Source organism: Saccostrea echinata, unplaced genomic scaffold, assembly GCF_033153115.1.
Source record: "Saccostrea echinata isolate AGI-Se365-2 ecotype Australia unplaced genomic scaffold, CSIRO_AGI_Sech_v1 ptg000012l, whole genome shotgun sequence".
NCBI classification, from domain to species: domain Eukaryota; kingdom Metazoa; phylum Mollusca; class Bivalvia; order Ostreida; family Ostreidae; genus Saccostrea; species Saccostrea echinata.
In genome coordinates, this window is record NW_026889761.1 from 15,158,914 (window position 1) to 15,178,311 (window position 19,398).

At 31.9% G+C, this 19,398-nt stretch overlaps 1 protein-coding gene across 1 annotated transcript in view; it reads left to right on the forward strand.

The window, feature by feature from the left end:
* Positions 1–15,865, forward strand: part of LOC133185418 (uncharacterized) — a 56,539-nt gene extending 40,674 nt beyond the window's left edge. Inside the window, exons 3-5 of the mRNA XM_061320607.1 lie at positions 13,773–13,820; positions 14,584–14,772; positions 14,996–15,865. Coding sequence (XP_061176591.1) covers positions 13,773–13,820; positions 14,584–14,772; positions 14,996–15,192 — 434 coding nt within the window. The 3' untranslated portion in view covers positions 15,193–15,865. The remainder of the gene's footprint in view (positions 1–13,772; positions 13,821–14,583; positions 14,773–14,995) is intronic.
* The last annotated feature ends 3,533 nt before the right edge of the window (positions 15,866–19,398 follow it).

A 19,398-nucleotide genomic window follows, 5' to 3' on the forward strand; every position in this document is an offset into this window, starting at 1 on the left:
AAGGTTTTCTACACAATCTCTGACAAAAAAGCTTTTAAAAATCAGCAAAAAATACCATACATGTTTTCAAAGAGAGAGAAGTCATTAGCAACTGAAAAAAGAGAGAAACAAGGAAAAAAAATTAACTGCCTCCAGCGGGATTCGAACCCCACACAGTGGGACAAATTTTGGATCGGTCATATCTTTGCAATAAATGCACGCATCAAGATATAGAAAACATATCTAGAATTCTTGTAAAACACTCTATATACCCTGTAAATCCTAAAGAAAAATATTGAAAAACAAAAAAGTTGAAAAATTGGACTTTTTGAATTCACTTCCGTTTGCGACCGGAAGTGCCGACGACGAAAAATAAAGGTCGTTCCATAAAATGGAATTTGATGTTCTATCTCTTCAGTGAGTTTCAGTTTCATATCTTTAGCCGTTGTCGAGAAAAATTCTGGACAAAATGCCATTTAAAAAATACAAATTTCCCCAAAAATCGCGAACGGAAGTGAATTTTGAAAAAATGAAACACACGTCTGGAGATATTTACATGATGCATCTTCCCTGAAAAAATCTCTGAGATCTGCTCACTCACAGCTGAGATATCGCCATAACTATGAAAAAAAGAATAATAATAATAACTAGACTCTTGTTGCCATGGCAACAAAAAAGTCTTCCGTTCTTCTAAATCTGTAAGAATTTGCTTTTTTTCTGTGTAAAAAACATACATATCATATTTACTGTGAAAGAAAAAAATAACTGGAAAAAAGTCCTTTCAGTACTTAAGGTACTTTGATTTTCATGAGCAATTTTGTATACTGCGTTTGGCACCTGTAAGAGATATACGTATATCATAGAGCAAGGATAATTAGCAATTAAAAAAAATGTTTGCAATCATTTCTAAGACAAACAAACAGACGAACAAACACCGTACTATCATAAACTTCACTGTGTATACGTTCTGGTATAATTGTGATGGTGTTATAAAAAAAATATATAATAAATTAAGTTAGTATCACATTAAACGTAAAGTCACTGAGTTTTGTAAAGTTATAATATCAAGATTTGACAGCATACCTATAAGAAAGATTATTCAGTTACAGTAATTATTCAGCAATCGATTGATTGATTGATCATATGTCGTTTAACGTCCCTCTCGAGAATTTTTCACACACATGGAGACGCCACTACTCGCAGATGAAGACTTTAAATTTCTGTCCTATACTTTGGCACTTATCGCCATTGAGCAGTGAGGAATCTTTTTTTTATGCCAGCACCTTCTGCGACACGGGACCCCGATTTATACGATCTCAAAGGACCGGTCTCCACGTCCCACAATCAAAGTTCATAATACCGAGATATTTTATTTTTTATTTTATTTTATATTTTCACAAGTTTGTTGCATCAGATCTACTTAAAGATCATACTTCAAGATCATTTCGAACTCAGGCTACTTTACTGCAGTGCATACAGCGTCAGGTGATTTTGATTGACAGGTCAACACACGTGCACTTCGTGCGATACTTTTTAAGCTGAAAAATATACAGGATGTGACCATGACTGACTGTGAAATCGGAAAACATTTAATAAAGAATGGGTGTGACTGATATAGAAATATATTTGGGTCTATATAAACGGATAGGAGGATCGGGATTAAGAGGGAATCTCTCTCTCTCTCTCTCTCTCTCTCTCTCTCTCTCTCTCTCACAGACATGTAAATTGAACATTTGAGTATCATAATGACAAATATACCATTTCAGAATATGAAATTCTGTACATATGACTTGTAAATGGTAATTATAACCACATGTTCCAGATTTAAATCTAAAACGAAAATATAATTCAAATGCCTGTCTGCACGAACGTCTCCAAATATTAATCAAGAGGGGGGTGGGGGGTGGGGGGTGGGGGGGCTGGTCAAAGGAATTAGATCGTTTTATGAATTATAAGGAAAAGTACGGACGTCAGTTGCATGTACATAATTATATATCATTGCATAAAATTGTGCTCATTCAGGTATACTTATCCCACATATCAACAGACCTGTGCAATTTTTTAATCATGTTTTTTTTTTCAAAAGAAACATATTGCGAAGCATTATTTCACACAGAATCGCGTTTTCACATATTTTTTTTTTAACTCTTTGAGTATTTCACAAGAATCCAAGAATCGCCTTTTCACATCTTTTATAACTCCTTGGGTATATAGAGTATAGATCATGTGTCATAAATAATTTAACTTTTTATCAAATATACATGTAATAACCAAATCTAATCTATAAATTGATTTTCCTTCTTTTAAGTGGCAGATATCAATTTATTTCCAAAGGGTTTTAAACAGTACTGTATTAAAATTTTCTATCGCTCAGTTCCTTTTCGAGTGTATGTAATATTTTTTAATATTGAAAATAAAACTCGGAAATCGGGATAAATTCGCATTCAAATAATAGAGAATAATAAATCGTCTGCATTATAGAAGGCTTAGTAACTATCTTATTCTGAACTTACTACTACACGAGATAAATAAAACTGCATGCCTGTCCATCACTATAAATGTATATTCAGTGCTTATAATTTATTTACTTGAATTCGCTACCTAGCATATATAGTATTTTTTTTAGATATATACATGTGTAAATCAATTAACTGTCAATACAGACTTACACTACACTGGCAACTTTAAACTATACATGCACTAACGTACTCTTACATTTAGAAGAGTGAATATGGAACGTCTAAATATGTTGATATGGAGAGTGTATATGTTTCTAACGTCATCGATACTATTTCCGCCTTTATCTCGAAAGTTCTATTCTCATTTACAAGTCAGAGTTATCCTTCTTTGCCCACTAGGTAAATAGGGAAAATGACGGTACCAAAAATCTACAAAATGTGGAATCTGATTTCAAAACAAATTATATATTTAGTATTTGTAGAATAAACTCTGTTATACATAATAATATCTTGAAAAAATATTAAAAAACAAAAAAGTTAAAAATTGACCAAAAACAAGTTCACTTCCGGTTCGGACAGGAAGTACCGGAAACACACGAAAACAACTTCGAAACAAAGAGAATGTCATGATCTAATACTCCTGTAAATTTCACATCTTTACCTCAAACCATTCCTGAGAAAAACGCCGGACAAAAGTCCATTTTAAAATTTAAAATTCGGCCATAACGTCGGACCGGAAGTAAATTTTTCAAAAAACGGAATTTTATATAAACTTCACATATCAACCTATTATCCTGTAAAAAATTGTGAAAATCTATCAAGCCATCTCTGAGTAATCGCGCTCACAAAATTTGGGAGGAATAATAATAATAATAACTAGACTCTTGTTGCCATGGCAACAAAAAAGTCTTCCGTTCTTCTAAATCTGTAAGAATTTGCTTTTTTCTGTGTCAAAAACATACATATCATATTAACTGTGAAAGAAAAAATAACTGGAAAAAAGTCCTTTCAGTACTTATGGTACTTTGATTTTCATGATCAATCTTGTATAATGCATTTGGCACCTATGAGAGATATACGTATATCATAGAGCAAGGATGATTAGCAATTTAAAAAAATTGTTTGCAATCATTTCTAAGACAAACAGACGAACGAACACCGTACTATCAGCTATCAAGATTTGACAGCATACCTATAAGAAAGATTATTCAATAACAGTAATTATTAAGCAATCGATTAATTGATTGATTTATTATATGTTGTTTACGTCCCTGTCGAGAAGTTTTCACTCACATGGAGACGCCACCGCTCGCCGGAGTATACTTATACTTTGGCAATTATCACCATTGAGTTGTGAATAATCTTTTTTGTGCCAGCACCTTCTGCGACACGGGACCTCGATTTATACGATCTCATCCCAAGGACCGGTCTCCACATCCCACAATCGAAGTTTATTATACCGCGATATTTTATTTTATTTTATTTTTTCACAAGTTTGTTGCATCAGATGTACTTAAAGATCAAACTTCAAGATCATTTCGAACTCAGGCTACTTTTTTGCAGTGCATACAGCGTCAGGTTATTTTGATTGACAGGTCAACACACGTGCACTTCGTGTAATACTTTTTAAGCAGAAAAATATACAGGATGTGACCATGACTGACCATGAAATCAAAAAACATTTAATAAAGAATGGGTGTCACTGATATAGAACTAATTTTTGGTCTACGTAAATGGAAAGGAGGATCTGGATTAAGAGGGAATCTCTCTCTCTCTTCCTCTCTCTCTCTCAGACATGTAAATTGAACATTTCAGTATCATAATGACAAATCTACCATTATAGAATATGAAATTCTGTATACATGTAAATGTATTTATAACCACATGTTCCAGATTTAAATCTAAAACGATTATATAATTCAAATGCCTAGCTGCACTAACATCTCCAAATATTAATCAAGACCGAGGGGGGGGGGGGGGCGGCTTCAAAGGAATTAGATAGTTTTATGTTTTATGAATTATAAGGAAAAGTACAGGTCAGTTGCATGTACATAATTATATATAATTGCATAAAATTGTGTTCATTCAGGTATACTCATCCCACATATCAACAGACCTGTGCAATTTTTTATCATGTTTTTTTTTTTTCAAAAGAAAGATATAGCGAAGCATTATTTCACACAGAATCGCGTTTTCACATATTTTTTTTAACTCTTTGAGTATTTCACCAGAATCCAAGAATCGCCTTTCACATCTTTTATAACTCCTTGGGTATATAGAGTATAGATCATGTCTCATAAATAATTCAACTTTTTATCAAATATACATGTAATAACCAAATCTAATCTATAGATTGATTTTCTTTCTTTTCAGTGGCAGATATCAATTTATTTATAAAGGCTTTAAAACAGTACTGTATTACAATTTTCTATTGCTTAATTCCTTTTTTGAGTGTATGTAATATTTTTTAATATCGGAAATAAAACTCGGAAATCGGGATAAATTCGCATTCAAATCTTAGAGAATAATAAATCGTCTGCATTATAGAAAGCTTATAACTATCGTATTCTGAACTTAGTATACGAGATAGATAAAATTGCATGCCTGTCCATCGCTATAAATGTATATTCAGTACTTATAATATATTTAATTGAATTAGCTACCTATAGCTAGCATATATATTAATTTTTGTTTTAGATATATTCATGTGTAAATCAATTAACTGTCAAAACAGACTTACACTCCACTGGCAACTTTAAACTTTACATGCACTGGAAGCGGTAATCAACGTACTCTTACATTTAGAAGATTGAATATGGAACGTCTAAATATTTTGATATGGAGAGTGTATATGTCTCTGACGTCATCGATACTATTTCCGCCTTTATCTCGAAAGTTCTATTCTCACTTACAAGTCAGATTTATCTTTCTTTGCCCACTGTATACACACTAGGTAAATAGGGAAAATGACGGTACCGAAAATCTACAAAATGTGGAATCTGATTTCAAAACAAATTATATATTTAGTATTTGTAGAAGAACCTCTGTTATACATAATAATATCTTGAAAAAATATTAAAATACAAAAAATTTAAAAATTGACCTAACACAAGTTCACTTCCGGTTCGGACAGGAAGTACCGGAAACACACAAAAACAACTTCGAAACAAAGAGAATGTCATGATCTAATATTCCTGTAAATTTCACATCTTTACCTCAAACCGTTTCTGAGAAAAACACCGGACAAAAGTCCATTTTAAAATTGGAAATTCGGCCATAACTTCGGACCGGAAGTGAATTTTTCAAAAAACGGAATTTTATATAAACTTCATATATCAGCCTACTATCGTGTGAAAAATTGTGAAAATCTATCCAACCATCTCTGAGTAATCGCGCTCACAAAATTTGGGAGGAATAATAATAATAATAACTAGACTCTTGTTGCCATGGCAACAAAAAGGTCTTCCGTTCCTATATGATACCGTTTGCATTGATTTTTTTTATGTAGAGAAACGTGTACAGTATGTAATAATTAAGTTGTAAAGAATCTAAAATTTGTCCCTGCGGTACTTGCAGTCCATTGATTTTTACTGCAAAAATGAATGTATCTGTTGTCTTTATATAAGATATTGTATGCATGTTTTTTTTTTTTTTCATTAGTAGAAGTATATTTAAGCTATTTCAAATTTAAAAGTTAAATGGGGGGGGGGGGGTATCTAGAAAACATCCTGTCAGTTCTTACAGTACTTTGATTTTCACTACAAAAATGAAAGTATCCACGGTCCTTATATATAAACATGACAAATTATAATACATGTAGTGTATGAATTGAATTTTGCATTTAGAGAAACATCTATATATAAGTCAAAGTAAAAAAAAAGAATAGTAAATATCCTTTCAGTCCTTGTGGTACTTTGATTTTTACTGGCTAATGAAAATAGCTTCCATAGGTAACTTATTGTATGCATTGATTTTTATGTATAGAAAAAATATGCCTATTTATACTACACTGTAGTTAGAAAAAACTGGGTATCTAAAACAGTCCTCTCAGTACGTCAGGTACTTTGATATTTACTGCAATTAAATGTAGTCTTCATTCTTATATATGATACTGTATGTATTGATTTTTGTATGCAGAGAAACATGTAAGCATAACCTTCATGTAGGTTAAAGTAAGAAATGCGCTATCAGTACTTTTAGTACTTTGATTTTTAAAAGGAAAACGAAAGTAGCTAAAATCTATAAAACGGGTGACCTGATTTCAAAACAAATTATATATTTGGCACTTATGGACTAATCTCTATTACGCCTAAAAATATCTTGAAAATATGTTTAAAAACAAAAAAGCCCAAAATTGACTGAAACACAAATTCACTTCCGGTTCAGACAGGAAGTTCCGGACACAAACGAAAATCACGTAGAAACAAAGAGAATGTCATGATCTAATATTCCTGTAAATTTCACATCTTTACCTCAAACCCCTTCTGAGAAAATCGCCAGACAAAAGTGAATTTTAAAATTTGAAATTCGGTCATAACTTCGGACCGGAAGTAAATTTTTCAAAAAACGGAATTTTATATAAACTTCACATATCAACCTATTATCCAGTGAAAAATTATTAAAATCTATTGAAACATCTCTGAGTAATCGCGCTCACAAAATTTGGGAGGAATAATAATAATAATAATAAAAAGAAACAATACAATCACTATAGGTCATTCGTTGTGAACGGAAGACCTAACTAGATGCGTTTCTTGTTGCTAGGGCAACGGAGAAAAATATTATTTACAACTGAAAAAAAGAGAGAAACAATCTCCCGCCCCAGCAGGATTTGAACCCACAACATACGAGAAAGTTAGGTTCGTTCATATCTTTGGAATAAATGCATCAATCAAAATGATGAAAACATACATAGAATTCTTAGAAGACTGTCTATTAACCCTGTAAATTTGAAAGAAAAATATAGAAAAACAAAAAAGTTGAAAATTTAACATTTTTGAATTCACTTCCGTTCGCGACCGGAAGAACGAACGACGAAAAATAAAGGTCGATCAGCAAATCTACATGTGATGTTCTATCATGTCCGTGAGTTTCACTTTCATATCTTTAATCGTTCTTTAGAAAATTAGGGGACAAAAATCCATTTAAAAAATGCAAATTTCCCCAAAAAATGCGAACGGAAGTGAATTTCGAAAAAATGAAAAACACTTCCTGAGATATTCTCATGATGCATCTTCCCTGAAAAAATCTTTGAAATCCGTCCACTCACAGCTGAGATATCGGCCGTACTATGAAAAAAGAATAATAATAATAACTAGATGCGTTTCTTGTTGCTAGGGCAACAAGTGGTCTTCCGACCGAACTTTTCTCCAGAACGCTATGCTACCTCACTTCATTTAAATACTTTATTGAAGGTATTTTTCGTTTGCGTTTATGTAACACATTCTTTTAACATAGATCATAATTATTAAAGGATTTCTGCAGAATCTCTCTTAACAAAGCTTTAAAAGATAAGCAAAAACTATCATGCATGTCTTCACGGTGAAAAATATTATTTACAACTGAAAAAAGAGAGAAACAATCTCCCGCCCCAGCAGGATTCGAACCCGCAACATACGAGAAAGTTTGGACCGGTCATATCTTTGCAATAAATGCATCAATCAAAATGATGAAAACATATATAGAATTCTTAGAAGACTCTCTATTAACCCTGTAAATTTCAAAGAAAAATATTGAAAAACAAAAAAGTTGCAAATTTAACATTTTTGAATTCACTTCCGTTCGCGACCGGAAGTACGAACGACGAAAGATAAAGGTCGATCACCATATCTCCATTTGATGCTCTATCACATCAGAGAGTTTCAATTTCATATCTTTAGCCGTTGTCGAGAAAATTAACGGACAAAATTCCATTTAAAAAATACAATTTTCCCCAAAAATCGCGAACGGAAGTGAATTTCAAAAAAGTGAGAGACACCCCTGGAGATATATTCATGATGCTTCGTCCCTGCAAAAATCTTTCAAATTGAACCACGCATAGCTGAGATATGGCGTGTACTATGAAAAAAAGAATAATAATAATAATAGAAAACAGACGGAAAACAATAAGGTCTTCCGAAGGAAGTCGGAAGACCTTAACTAGATGAGATCTCGTTGCGAGCAACGAGTAGGTCTTCCGTCTAATATTTCGATAAGATGAGATATAATTTTTACAATAATCTTTGTTAAAAGATAATAATATATAGACCTCCCTAATTAGATTTTATTCTTTTGATTTATATAACATTATCAAAGAGCTATAGATGACAGGCTTTAGGCTCCTCTAAGCTCCTAGTTTGAAGGGTCAGCCCCTTTTTCTTGATATCAAATGAAAGGTCTTGTGATTTTGAAAACGTTTTGTTCAAGAAATATTCAGAGATTTCTTTTCGTTGTGGAGATATGCTGAATGGAAATATTTAGGATCCACCCTTCAATATCCTGAATAGGGCCGATTGACAATAATTGTAAGGGTGAATATTGTTTAGAACATTATTCTGACCATCTTTTGTTCAGTATTGCTTTTCAAAATATTCCCCCTTTTTGAGATATAAAGCGTCAAAAATTTAGCATTCTGGCCCCTTCTAACGTAGCACATGATCAGAATCTTATCATATATTGTTGTAAAACGTTAAGATAAGCATATTTGATTCAGTGATGTATTGCAAATTATTGATCATTAAAGAGTTAAAGATGAAAGACTTTTGGCCCCTCTCACCCCCTAATTTGAAGGGTCAGCCCCTTTTTCTTATGATCAAATGAAAGGTCATGTGATTTTCAAGACTTTTTGTTCAACAACTATTTAGAGATTTCTTTTCGTTGTGGAGATATGCTGATTTGAAATATTTAGGGGCCACCCCTACAAGTCCTTAATGGGGCCGTTTGACAAAAATTGAAATGGTGCATATTGTTTAGAACATTATGTTGACCATCTTTTGTTCAGTATTGCTTATCAAAATATTCCCCCTTTTCGAGATATAAAGCGTCAAAGATTAAGCATTCTGGCCCGTTGTGACCCCGTATTACGTAACATATGATCAGAATCTTATCATATATTGTTGTAAATCGTTAAGATAAGCATCTTTGCTTCAGTAATGTATTAGAAATTATTGATCGTTAAAGAGTTAAAGATGAAAGACTTTTGGCCCCTCTGAGCCCCTAATTTGAAGGATCAGCCCCTTTTTCTTGATATCAAATGAAAAGACTTGTGAATTTGAACATTTTTTGCTCAACAACTATTTAGAAGTTTCTTCTCGTTTTCGAGATATGTAGAATAGATATATTTAGGGACCAACCCTTCAAGTCCTTAATGGGGCGGTATTGTAAAAATTGAAAGAATGCTTAAAGTTCAGAACATTTTTCTGAACATCTTTTGTTCAGCATTGCATATCAAAATATTTCTCCTTGTTGAGATATAAAGTGTTAAAAATTTAGCATTCTGGCCCCTTTTGGCCCCTTATTAAGGAATATATGATCTTAATTTTATAATATATAGTAGCAAATCATGAAGATGAACATTTTTGCTTCAGTAATTGATAACAAAATATTGATAGTTAAAGAGTTATGGATGAAAGACTTTTGGCCCCTCTGAGCCCCTAATTTAAGGGGTCAGTCCCTTTTTCTTGATATCAATTGAAAGGTCTTGTGATTTTAAACATTTTTGTTCAACAATTCTTCAGAAGTTTCTTTTCGTTTTCGAGATATGTAGAATAGAAATATTTAGGGGCCAACCCTTCAAGTCCTTAATGGGGCCGTTTTGAAAAAATTGAAAGTTCGCATATAGTTTAGAATATTATTCTGAACATCTTTTGTTCAATATTGCTTATCAAAATATTTCTCCTTGTCGAGATATAAAGCGTCAAAGATTTAGCATTTTGGCCCCTTTTGGCCCCTAATTACGCAATATATGATCTTAATTTTATTATATATGGTTGCAAATTGTTAAGATAAACATTTTTGTTTCAGTAATTGATAACAAAATATTGACAATTAAAGAGTTATGGATGAAAGACTTTTGGCCCCTCTAAGCCCCTAATTTTGGACGTCAGCCCCTTTTTCTTGATCTCAAATGAAAGCTCTTATCATTTCGCACAACTTTTCTTCTATATGTTTTAACAAAATATTAAAAGGTACGAAGATATGAAACAAAACGTGTCAAATTTTGTGAAATGTTTCTGAGACATTTTTTTAGAGCCCTACCGAGCTTCGGCGCCTTTTGCGCTAGAAAGATTTGGACACCCATCTGCACATCTACAAACCTTCCTCAACCTTCTCTGAAAATCTTGACCCAATATCTTTAGTCGTTTCAGAGGAGTTTCCAGGACAAGCCGACCCTCTGAAAATCAGAAAATCATCCATATCTCACGACCGGAAGTGACGACATCGACGACGAAAATTTCCGACAAGGTTCAGATGAATATCTATCAGATCTGAAAGTTTGGTGAAAATCGATTGAGCCATTTCCGAGAACTCGCGTGCACAAAATCGGTAAGAAAAAAAAAGAATAATAATAGGGAAAAAGAAACCGAACGAAAACAATAAGGTCTTCCGTTGGAGACGGAAGACCTTAATAATAATAGAAAACAGACGGAAAACAATAAGGTCTTCCGAAGGAAGTCGGAAGACCTTAATTATAATAATAATAGAAAACAGACGGAAAACAATAAGGTCTTCCGAAGGAAGTCGGAAGACCTTAATTAAAACATATGGATGTTTTTTCATTCAACAGATGTTCATTAGATCCTTCAGTGTGAAGAATGTTTTGAATAATATAATTATAGACTAAAATCGCACTTACCTTTTCAACCTGAGATTTCTTTGAAGGTATGTAAACTGAAACTCATAAAATAGACGAATTTCACATTCTTAAGAGTTATCTCCCGTTGTCGGCGTAACGCTTATTTTTCTCACTATAATCTTTGTAACTTACCTGTAAATATTTTCAACCTTTAAACGCTATCGGACAATTTTGATCCTTTCCTGTATTGCCATAGTATGGGGCAACATAAAAAACATAACAAACATATTCATACATATTTCATTTGTAAGACATTGCCTCATATAGTTGGTAATAGTATCATCCCAAGAAATCCCGTCCGATTTAGCTTGGAGCTGAACTCAATACAAGTGCTATTAACGCTAATCACCGATATTCCCCTAAGAGTGATTCGAGACAATTTATGGCAGAATCTTGTAGAGGTGGATCTAAAAAAAATACCTTTACAAATATTTTCCTCGGATGTCATTGATAATTATAGCATTTATTTCTTTTAATATGCTCAATATTATTTTGCTACCACGCGTTCTTCTACCTTTTTGCATGTGGAATTTTTTTTAATTTTATTTAGAATTAATTAAATATATCTTGAAATTTAGCGATTTCTTTTTTATTATAGTCTTAAAATATTTTTAAATCTAAGGAGAATCTATAGTGTACAAGTCCCTCTAAGACATCGTGAGTTACCCCATACACTGCATATTTAACTTACCCCTTGAGAAGAAGGTAAACATGGCCTATTTACACCTTCCTACTACGCATTTAAAGGCAATATTTCTCAATATTTGAAATTTTCATTCTTTTCCCCCAGACACTCTCCTTCCCATCTATGCCCTAAAATCAGCCCATTCCACCCCGTATACATCCGAAGACATATTTATGGGGAAAAAAACCCAGTGTTTTTATATGGCACTACTTGCAATGAAAAGGGGTAAAATTAGTAACCTGTGATACGCTTATACTTTCTATAAAAAATAAGGGTTACAAACTCAAACATGTATTTTAATTTCCTTTTTATTTTAATTTGTTTATCGTTTACTCGTTTATTTTCTATAATTATATGTTTCATTTTAAACTCGTTATTATTATTATTGAGCACATAGGAAATTGAAATCACGCCGCCGCCGCCGCCGCCGCCGCCGCCGCCGCCCCTCCCCCCTCCAGTGAAAGGCCTTATATTATTCTTTTAAAGCTTTAATTTTAAATCTGAAAAAATGTTGGATTCTTCCCTCAACAGTGCTGCCATCATTTGTCTCGCATCACTCTCATGGATAATATAAAGATTAGCGTTAATTGTGCTTTGATTGAATTCAATCTAAAGCAACACCGGAGAAAATCCACAGAATTTCTTCCCATGTAGAGGGAAAACAGTGTCTTACGCCGGTTGACCCAAGATTGACCTTGCAAAGGGAAATAACTTTTGTAAATGTGAAAGTCATATGTAATAAGATTATTCTTAGAATCGATCATTGTTCTTTCCTTATGGACAGAGATTTCCTGAACTGGACTGCTGAACATCAATGTAAATATTCAAATGTTGGAGCGAGGCGAATTTTCAAGACCAAACAGTTTCTAGGTCATTGCGAGTCACAACATAGCAATACGGCGGGCCGCCGTTCGTGTAATAAATGCAGCTCTATTCGGAATATTCGTCTCAAATGTACATGTAAATATAAGTAATAAACAACAATGTTAAAAAGTTCTCTGGGAAATGAACTTGGTTGGTACGTGATCAGAGTTACTGAGAAGCCCTTCGGGCTGACACACTGACAACTTTAACATTCTTGTTTATTTCTTAAATAAATAATACTACCCGGTATGAGGTGCACAGGGAGGACACTAAATGTAGATGTTACGATATCGCTTTGAATACATTTTATGAAACACAAAAACATATTGCATATAAATATGGTGAAAAGGATAATTATTATGTTTGACACCTGCAGGAACCGTTGGAATCAAATTATTTTAATGATTTTTTAAATATGGCTGTATATCTATTATAACTGCATGCACCTCTCTCTCTCTCTCTCTCTCTCTCTCTCTCTCTCTCTCTCTCTCTCTCTCTCTCACACACCCTCACACACACACACACACACACACACACATAAAAATTACATCTGTAGTTTTTTTTTTTTTTTTTTTTTTTTTTTCAAAAATATTTTGTATGACTTTGTCTAATGTGTAAAACAAAAATAAAGATTTTTTATGAAGATTTTTTTTTATGCAAAATTTTACCAAAAGTCACTTTTAATGTAAATCTCATAATATATAAGCAGCTTTAATATCATTAAAAATCAAACAAAATATATTCAAGTAGGTTGAAATCAATGCATCGACTTTAAAGACGCAACAGTGTGACAAAACAGTTGTAACATATCATCTTTTCTAAATTAAAAATTAAGCATTTGTTTTATATATTATAAATTCAGAACAGATATTTAAAACCAAATCAAAATAATGTTTCAAACACTTCTTTACTTAGAATTTAATTTAATGTATACATTCATCATCTTTTCAAGCAGAAGATAGTGAGGAAAATGGTCGCCTTTTGACTAAATCAATATACGGTACGTCTTGTAGATTATACATGAACTAATTTAATCAAAGTGACTTGAGAAAAAAAAAATAAAATTAAGTGATGAATACTTATCTAGCAGAATATATATTTTTGAACTTTTTATTGTTCTATTTGACATACCAAAACGACGGCATGGCTCTGCTGTTCTCCAAACGAAAATTTCATAAAAGATTTTGTTCTCTTGAAAAATTTTGACCCCATAGTGTGACTCTAATTAGTTCCCAAGCTGACATAAGTTATGCAAAATTGAATCCCTGAATGCTTCAATATCAGCATGATAAGGTTTTGCTATTTTGGAGAAAAAAAACTTTTTGAGATCTAGGAGTAGATTGATTCCTGAAGACAGATTAATTTTAAAATTCCAAAATGATAATTTAAAGCTTCTGACATACACATGCATGATAAACTAATGATTCAATTATGAAGACGGACATTAGTGCAGTTAAAAAGCAAGATTCAATTACAGCTATAGGATTTTAAAGAAATAACCAGGCCCCAAGACCATAAACTGAGAATAGACTTAAGTCAAAATTTTGATTTTTAATATCTTGAGTTTTATTTAATTTTTTTTGTTTAAAAATTTGCAATTTTATATAACATTTAAATTCAAATATATGATGAAAATTTTGTTTCATTATCAAAATTATTTCAAAAGTTATATTGGTTTGAAATTTTGACTTAAGTCTGTTCTCGGTTTATGGTCTTGGGGTTTGATTAATTTTTATTTGTGTATTTTTTTCTTTATTCTTTAGTGACGACATCTGAATCACAAAAACATTGTCTAGATGCATTTCGTTTCTTTAAAAACAAGTATCTGAGTTCTTGCAACCTCAAGATAAAAGATCTTCGAGTAATTGAGAATAAGGTGATTATTGTTTGTCCGAAAACATCTCGCTTCCAGGATGATGTCACAGACACACTGAAGGATTTTCAAATACGAGGTAATCAAAGTAATTTGATTTATATATATATATATATATATATATATATATATATATATATATATATATATATATATATATATATATATATATATACATCTTTCACAATCTTTTAGCTTCTAATAAATATGCCATTTATATTTATGACAATTTTTTTTCACTGCATCATCAAAATTAGGATCATCTTTGTTTTATTAAAAGAAACAAAGTTTTACCTTTTTAGGTCAGCCCAACATGATGTTTGTTGTAATGCACAACTGTGAGCGTGGCGTCATGCCGGAAAACCTTATAACAGAAAAAACAGACAGAAGAGTTACCAATTTTACTAATGTTTTATATAGCGATTCCGAACAGTGTTACGACAGCCCAATCAACAATGAGGCAGCAGATGACATCAAACGTTTTATAAGAAGTGGTTAATGAATGATCATGTTATATGTTGCTTGACCAGAACTCTAATACATTTTATTTGATACTTTGGATTCAATACAAAAATCATGCAATTAAGTTTAAACGACACTACCTCTGAGAAGTTTATTGATTATTATTATTTTTGTTTTGTTTTGAACATATTTTGTTGATTAACTCAAAATGATTGGGAAACAAGTTCTAAAATAACTTACTAGTTCCTCTCCTTATATAATACAATATGTTGTTTTATTTTTCTTGAGGTAATCTTTCACTCATGAGACTTCAAATTTAGAACTGAACTGGTCTAGGCACTTGGGGCCATTGATCAGTGAAGTGGAATGACACGGGGCAGAGATTTTTATGGATTTTTTTCCGAAAGAACCTAAACTTTCACTTCAATAGTGAATAGCGCGCATGGCGAAGGAATATTTGCTACCTTTCTCATATCGAATTATCTTTGAAGCGACCAGGACTAGAACCCACGACCTTCCCACTGCAACTGACTGAGTAAAAACGAACAACTATTACATTTACATCATTGTATACTCGGTGAAGTTCTGAATACGAATTAATTGTGAACTGTGTATAGTAACTATAATAGAAATATTTTATTTGCACCTGGAAAAAATTCAAAGAAATTTTTTTTTATTTTTGTTTCTTTCCTCTATACGTAGTTCTAATATAAATGCTATTTGATTAATTTATTGTGTTTTGTACACGAAGTCATTTGTTTTAATTTGTAAACTCACAGTATTAAAAAACAATGTAATATTACTTCTACTGAATATTTAGAACAAAAAGCAAATGGGGTTCTTTTTATATATCTATTTATTTTTTTATTTTTCTATTTATTTATTTATTTATTTATTTATTTATTTATTTTAAAAAGAAATGATTTTACCGAATGTATCCGTGTAGTTTTGGCTACATAAATAAAGATACCCCAATGGAACCAAATAGGAATAAAATACGTAAAGGTTTTGAAATCAATATGGTTTAAGAAATGTGTGCGTGAAACAGTTTTTCACAGTCTACGATTTGACAAATTGACCTTTAAGTTATTCAGGTATTTTTGAAAGATTTTTCTACACTGCAAGTTTTAAAACAGAATTATCACATATCTATGGCAAAATTGGATGAATGGAGTGAAGAGACTATAGCAGCTAAAATATATTTAAATACTTCGAGAGGATGAAAAATGGAACATTACATAATTTATTTATGTTTTACTTTAAATATAATCCTGTTTGTAAATGAAACTTTAGCAATTTACCTAATTAAAATTTCGAACAAAAAAAAGTGATTTGTTTCAAAATTCTTTAAAACAGTACAAATCTGCGAATAGGGCATAAAACACGGACTCCTAAGAATTCAAGAGGTGAAATCAAAACCTTCAGGAATGAAATACCCCCTATGGAATGGTCACACTAACTGTGCATGTGACAAGGAAAAGGGAGTTATGTTTTCCGGAGAAAAAAGGTTTAATACATGGGTTTTTTCACTAATGAAATAGTGATTGAGAGTGATCTCCCGTGTAGAATTCTCTAAGCGGTGAAATCACTGAAAACCAATAAAGCGTATGTTACAGAGGTAAACAAAAGCACGTGTACGTCCTTTAACGGGTAGAATCGTCTATACAGCAAGAAAGAAAAGTAGTAATGGCTTTTTTGTACATTGTACATTGTATTCAGGGACAAAGAGCCAAAAGGTTGTCATTTACCATAGTTATGCTCAGTATGCTGGGAAGAGCAAAATCTATGTGACATATGCTGAAAGGTAGGTCGACCATGCCGACTGAGAACAATTCTTAGGTCGTGTGAAGGAATCAGCATTTAATAACTACGAATAAAAGTTAAAAATAAATCTATGCCAATAATTTTATGACAATGTGTTTCAATGAATTCAGTCAACAATCAACCAGTCTCTTGACCAATTTTAGCTGTTAAGGGATGCAACTCAAAATGATGATCGGTGTCAGTATATCCATGTCTTGTTTCTATATATACATTTTCAGCCAAAATATCTAGAAGTCATAGGAGACGAAGATACAATAATGTATATAATACAAAAACTGTATGAAATAAATTGGTTTTGAAGAAATATTATGGTGAAAAATAATGTAGGTCTCTATTTATCAACGTTTTACATAGGAAATGCATTGATAACTGTAAAAACAATAATTTGACTAAAATCTAAAAAAGAATGTTGGATTGGTAGGTAAAACGATCCAGAATATAGCCTGTTTAGTACATTTATACCTACTCAAAAGTTCTTAAAGAAATCTATACAATAACCAGGAGCCTTGCCAATGTCCTTAAAGGCCGTTCTTTAAATGTATAGAATTCCTATAATAGAGCTAAAAATTCTTGACAAAGAAAAACTATTCAACATGCTAACGTCACACCTGAACGCTTCATTAAGCGTAGATAATTAAAAATAGTGAAAATGTGCCTTCTTTTAAAAATTTTCTTCTCTAGAACCACTGAGCTTGAAAAAGTTAAACTAATGTGAAAGCTTTCGAAGAGAGTTTAGATTAAGTACATGTATGTTCAAATTACATCCCCTGAGGGTAAGGTTGGACCATAAAAGGGGATAAAAATTGAATACTTGGGAATATATATATTTTTCAAAAAGGCCAGACTTTTTTCTGAAGATGAGCAGATCCATGATTTATAATATTTATATGCAATGATCGCCAGGTAGTGCAGAATCAAGTCTACTCAAATCATGCCCACTAGGATTTGGGAGGTTCAACTTTTTAAATTGGAATAAATAAAAGAAAAATGTTAAGGATGTACGTTCCTAAGTCAGGAACAATTACTCTTAAAATAATTATTTGTTACCTGATCGGGTAAGCGGACAAATCCGTTGTCAATTCAGTATAAAGATAATGGACTTACAATTTGTATCATAATCATACGATAGACAAACAAGGTCATTGTATCGACCATAGAATTTGCCATATGTTAAATTACTGAATATAGAAGGATAGATGGTTCTCATATTGCTCTCAAACGCTTAATACGAGATTTGAATATCCACTTTATACTTTTTATCTATTTTGACAAAGTGTTAAGGTCTTCTCCTTCATATTTAAGCCATCGTCTGGCACAAATCTTCGAAAGAATAATATTAGTAAATTCCTGTAACTATTCGAAAGATCGGTGTTCCCTAATTTTAGACCCGTTAAACTGAAGCTCAAAAATTAACAAAATTACGCTTTTTGATACTATAGACAACTGTTTCTTCAATAAAAATAGAATTCGGAAAGTTTCATATCATTTATAAAGTTACTTTGTTAAAAATAATTCTGAATTTACACACAAGTACCCTTAGATTAATATTATACAGATACAGATACAGATACTACATGTATGTAGTCTTTCGACACTGGTCTAGCAATATACTGGAATTTTAATGGAAACTAAATGTGCTCTTTTTTTTTAGCCGGCCTGTTGTTATAGTCTTATGTAGCAGAATTTATTCTAAAACTTTTACTAGAAAAGAAGCATGAAACTTTTGTTTTCAACTCGAATATATTTAAAAATATTGATAACGGTTTATCAATTAACAACAGTTACGTTATGTATATTTCGACTTAATATATCCCAGTGAAAATGTAATAAAAAAAAATCACCAAAGAATCTGCCACATCTATTTTATATTTGGATGTTTCATTGACCATAGACAATAATGGCCAACTAGCAACTTAAATGTATGACAATCAAGCTGACTTCAAGTTTTCCATCGTCAACTTTTCTTATTTATTTAGTAATATTTCATATCATATGTGATCCAGTTAGAGGCTACTGAAAAAAATGATGTTACAGGGATTCCAAATTGCTCGTTTAATGTAAGCATTTTGACAATTCTATGGTTGTTATAAGTAGTATCTAATAATGTTCTTATTTTGACTGACATGTTTCATACCATGTATTTTATAGATTTTTGATCACTGTGTTACTTTTTCATTGAACTGTTTGAGCATACAAGAACTATCTAAGTATTTATTTTGAGGACATATTGAACATTATTTTCATTGTTTTTTCCAAAGTCAAGAATTATTATGCTTGTGTACAAAGACTTCAAAAATTGACTTTCCATCAGAACCATTCATATGCTAAGATGATAATCAAAGGCAATACTAAAATTCTTAATTTTAATTCATGTAAATACACAGATCAATAAATACTTCAAAAAGTTTATCAATGAGTT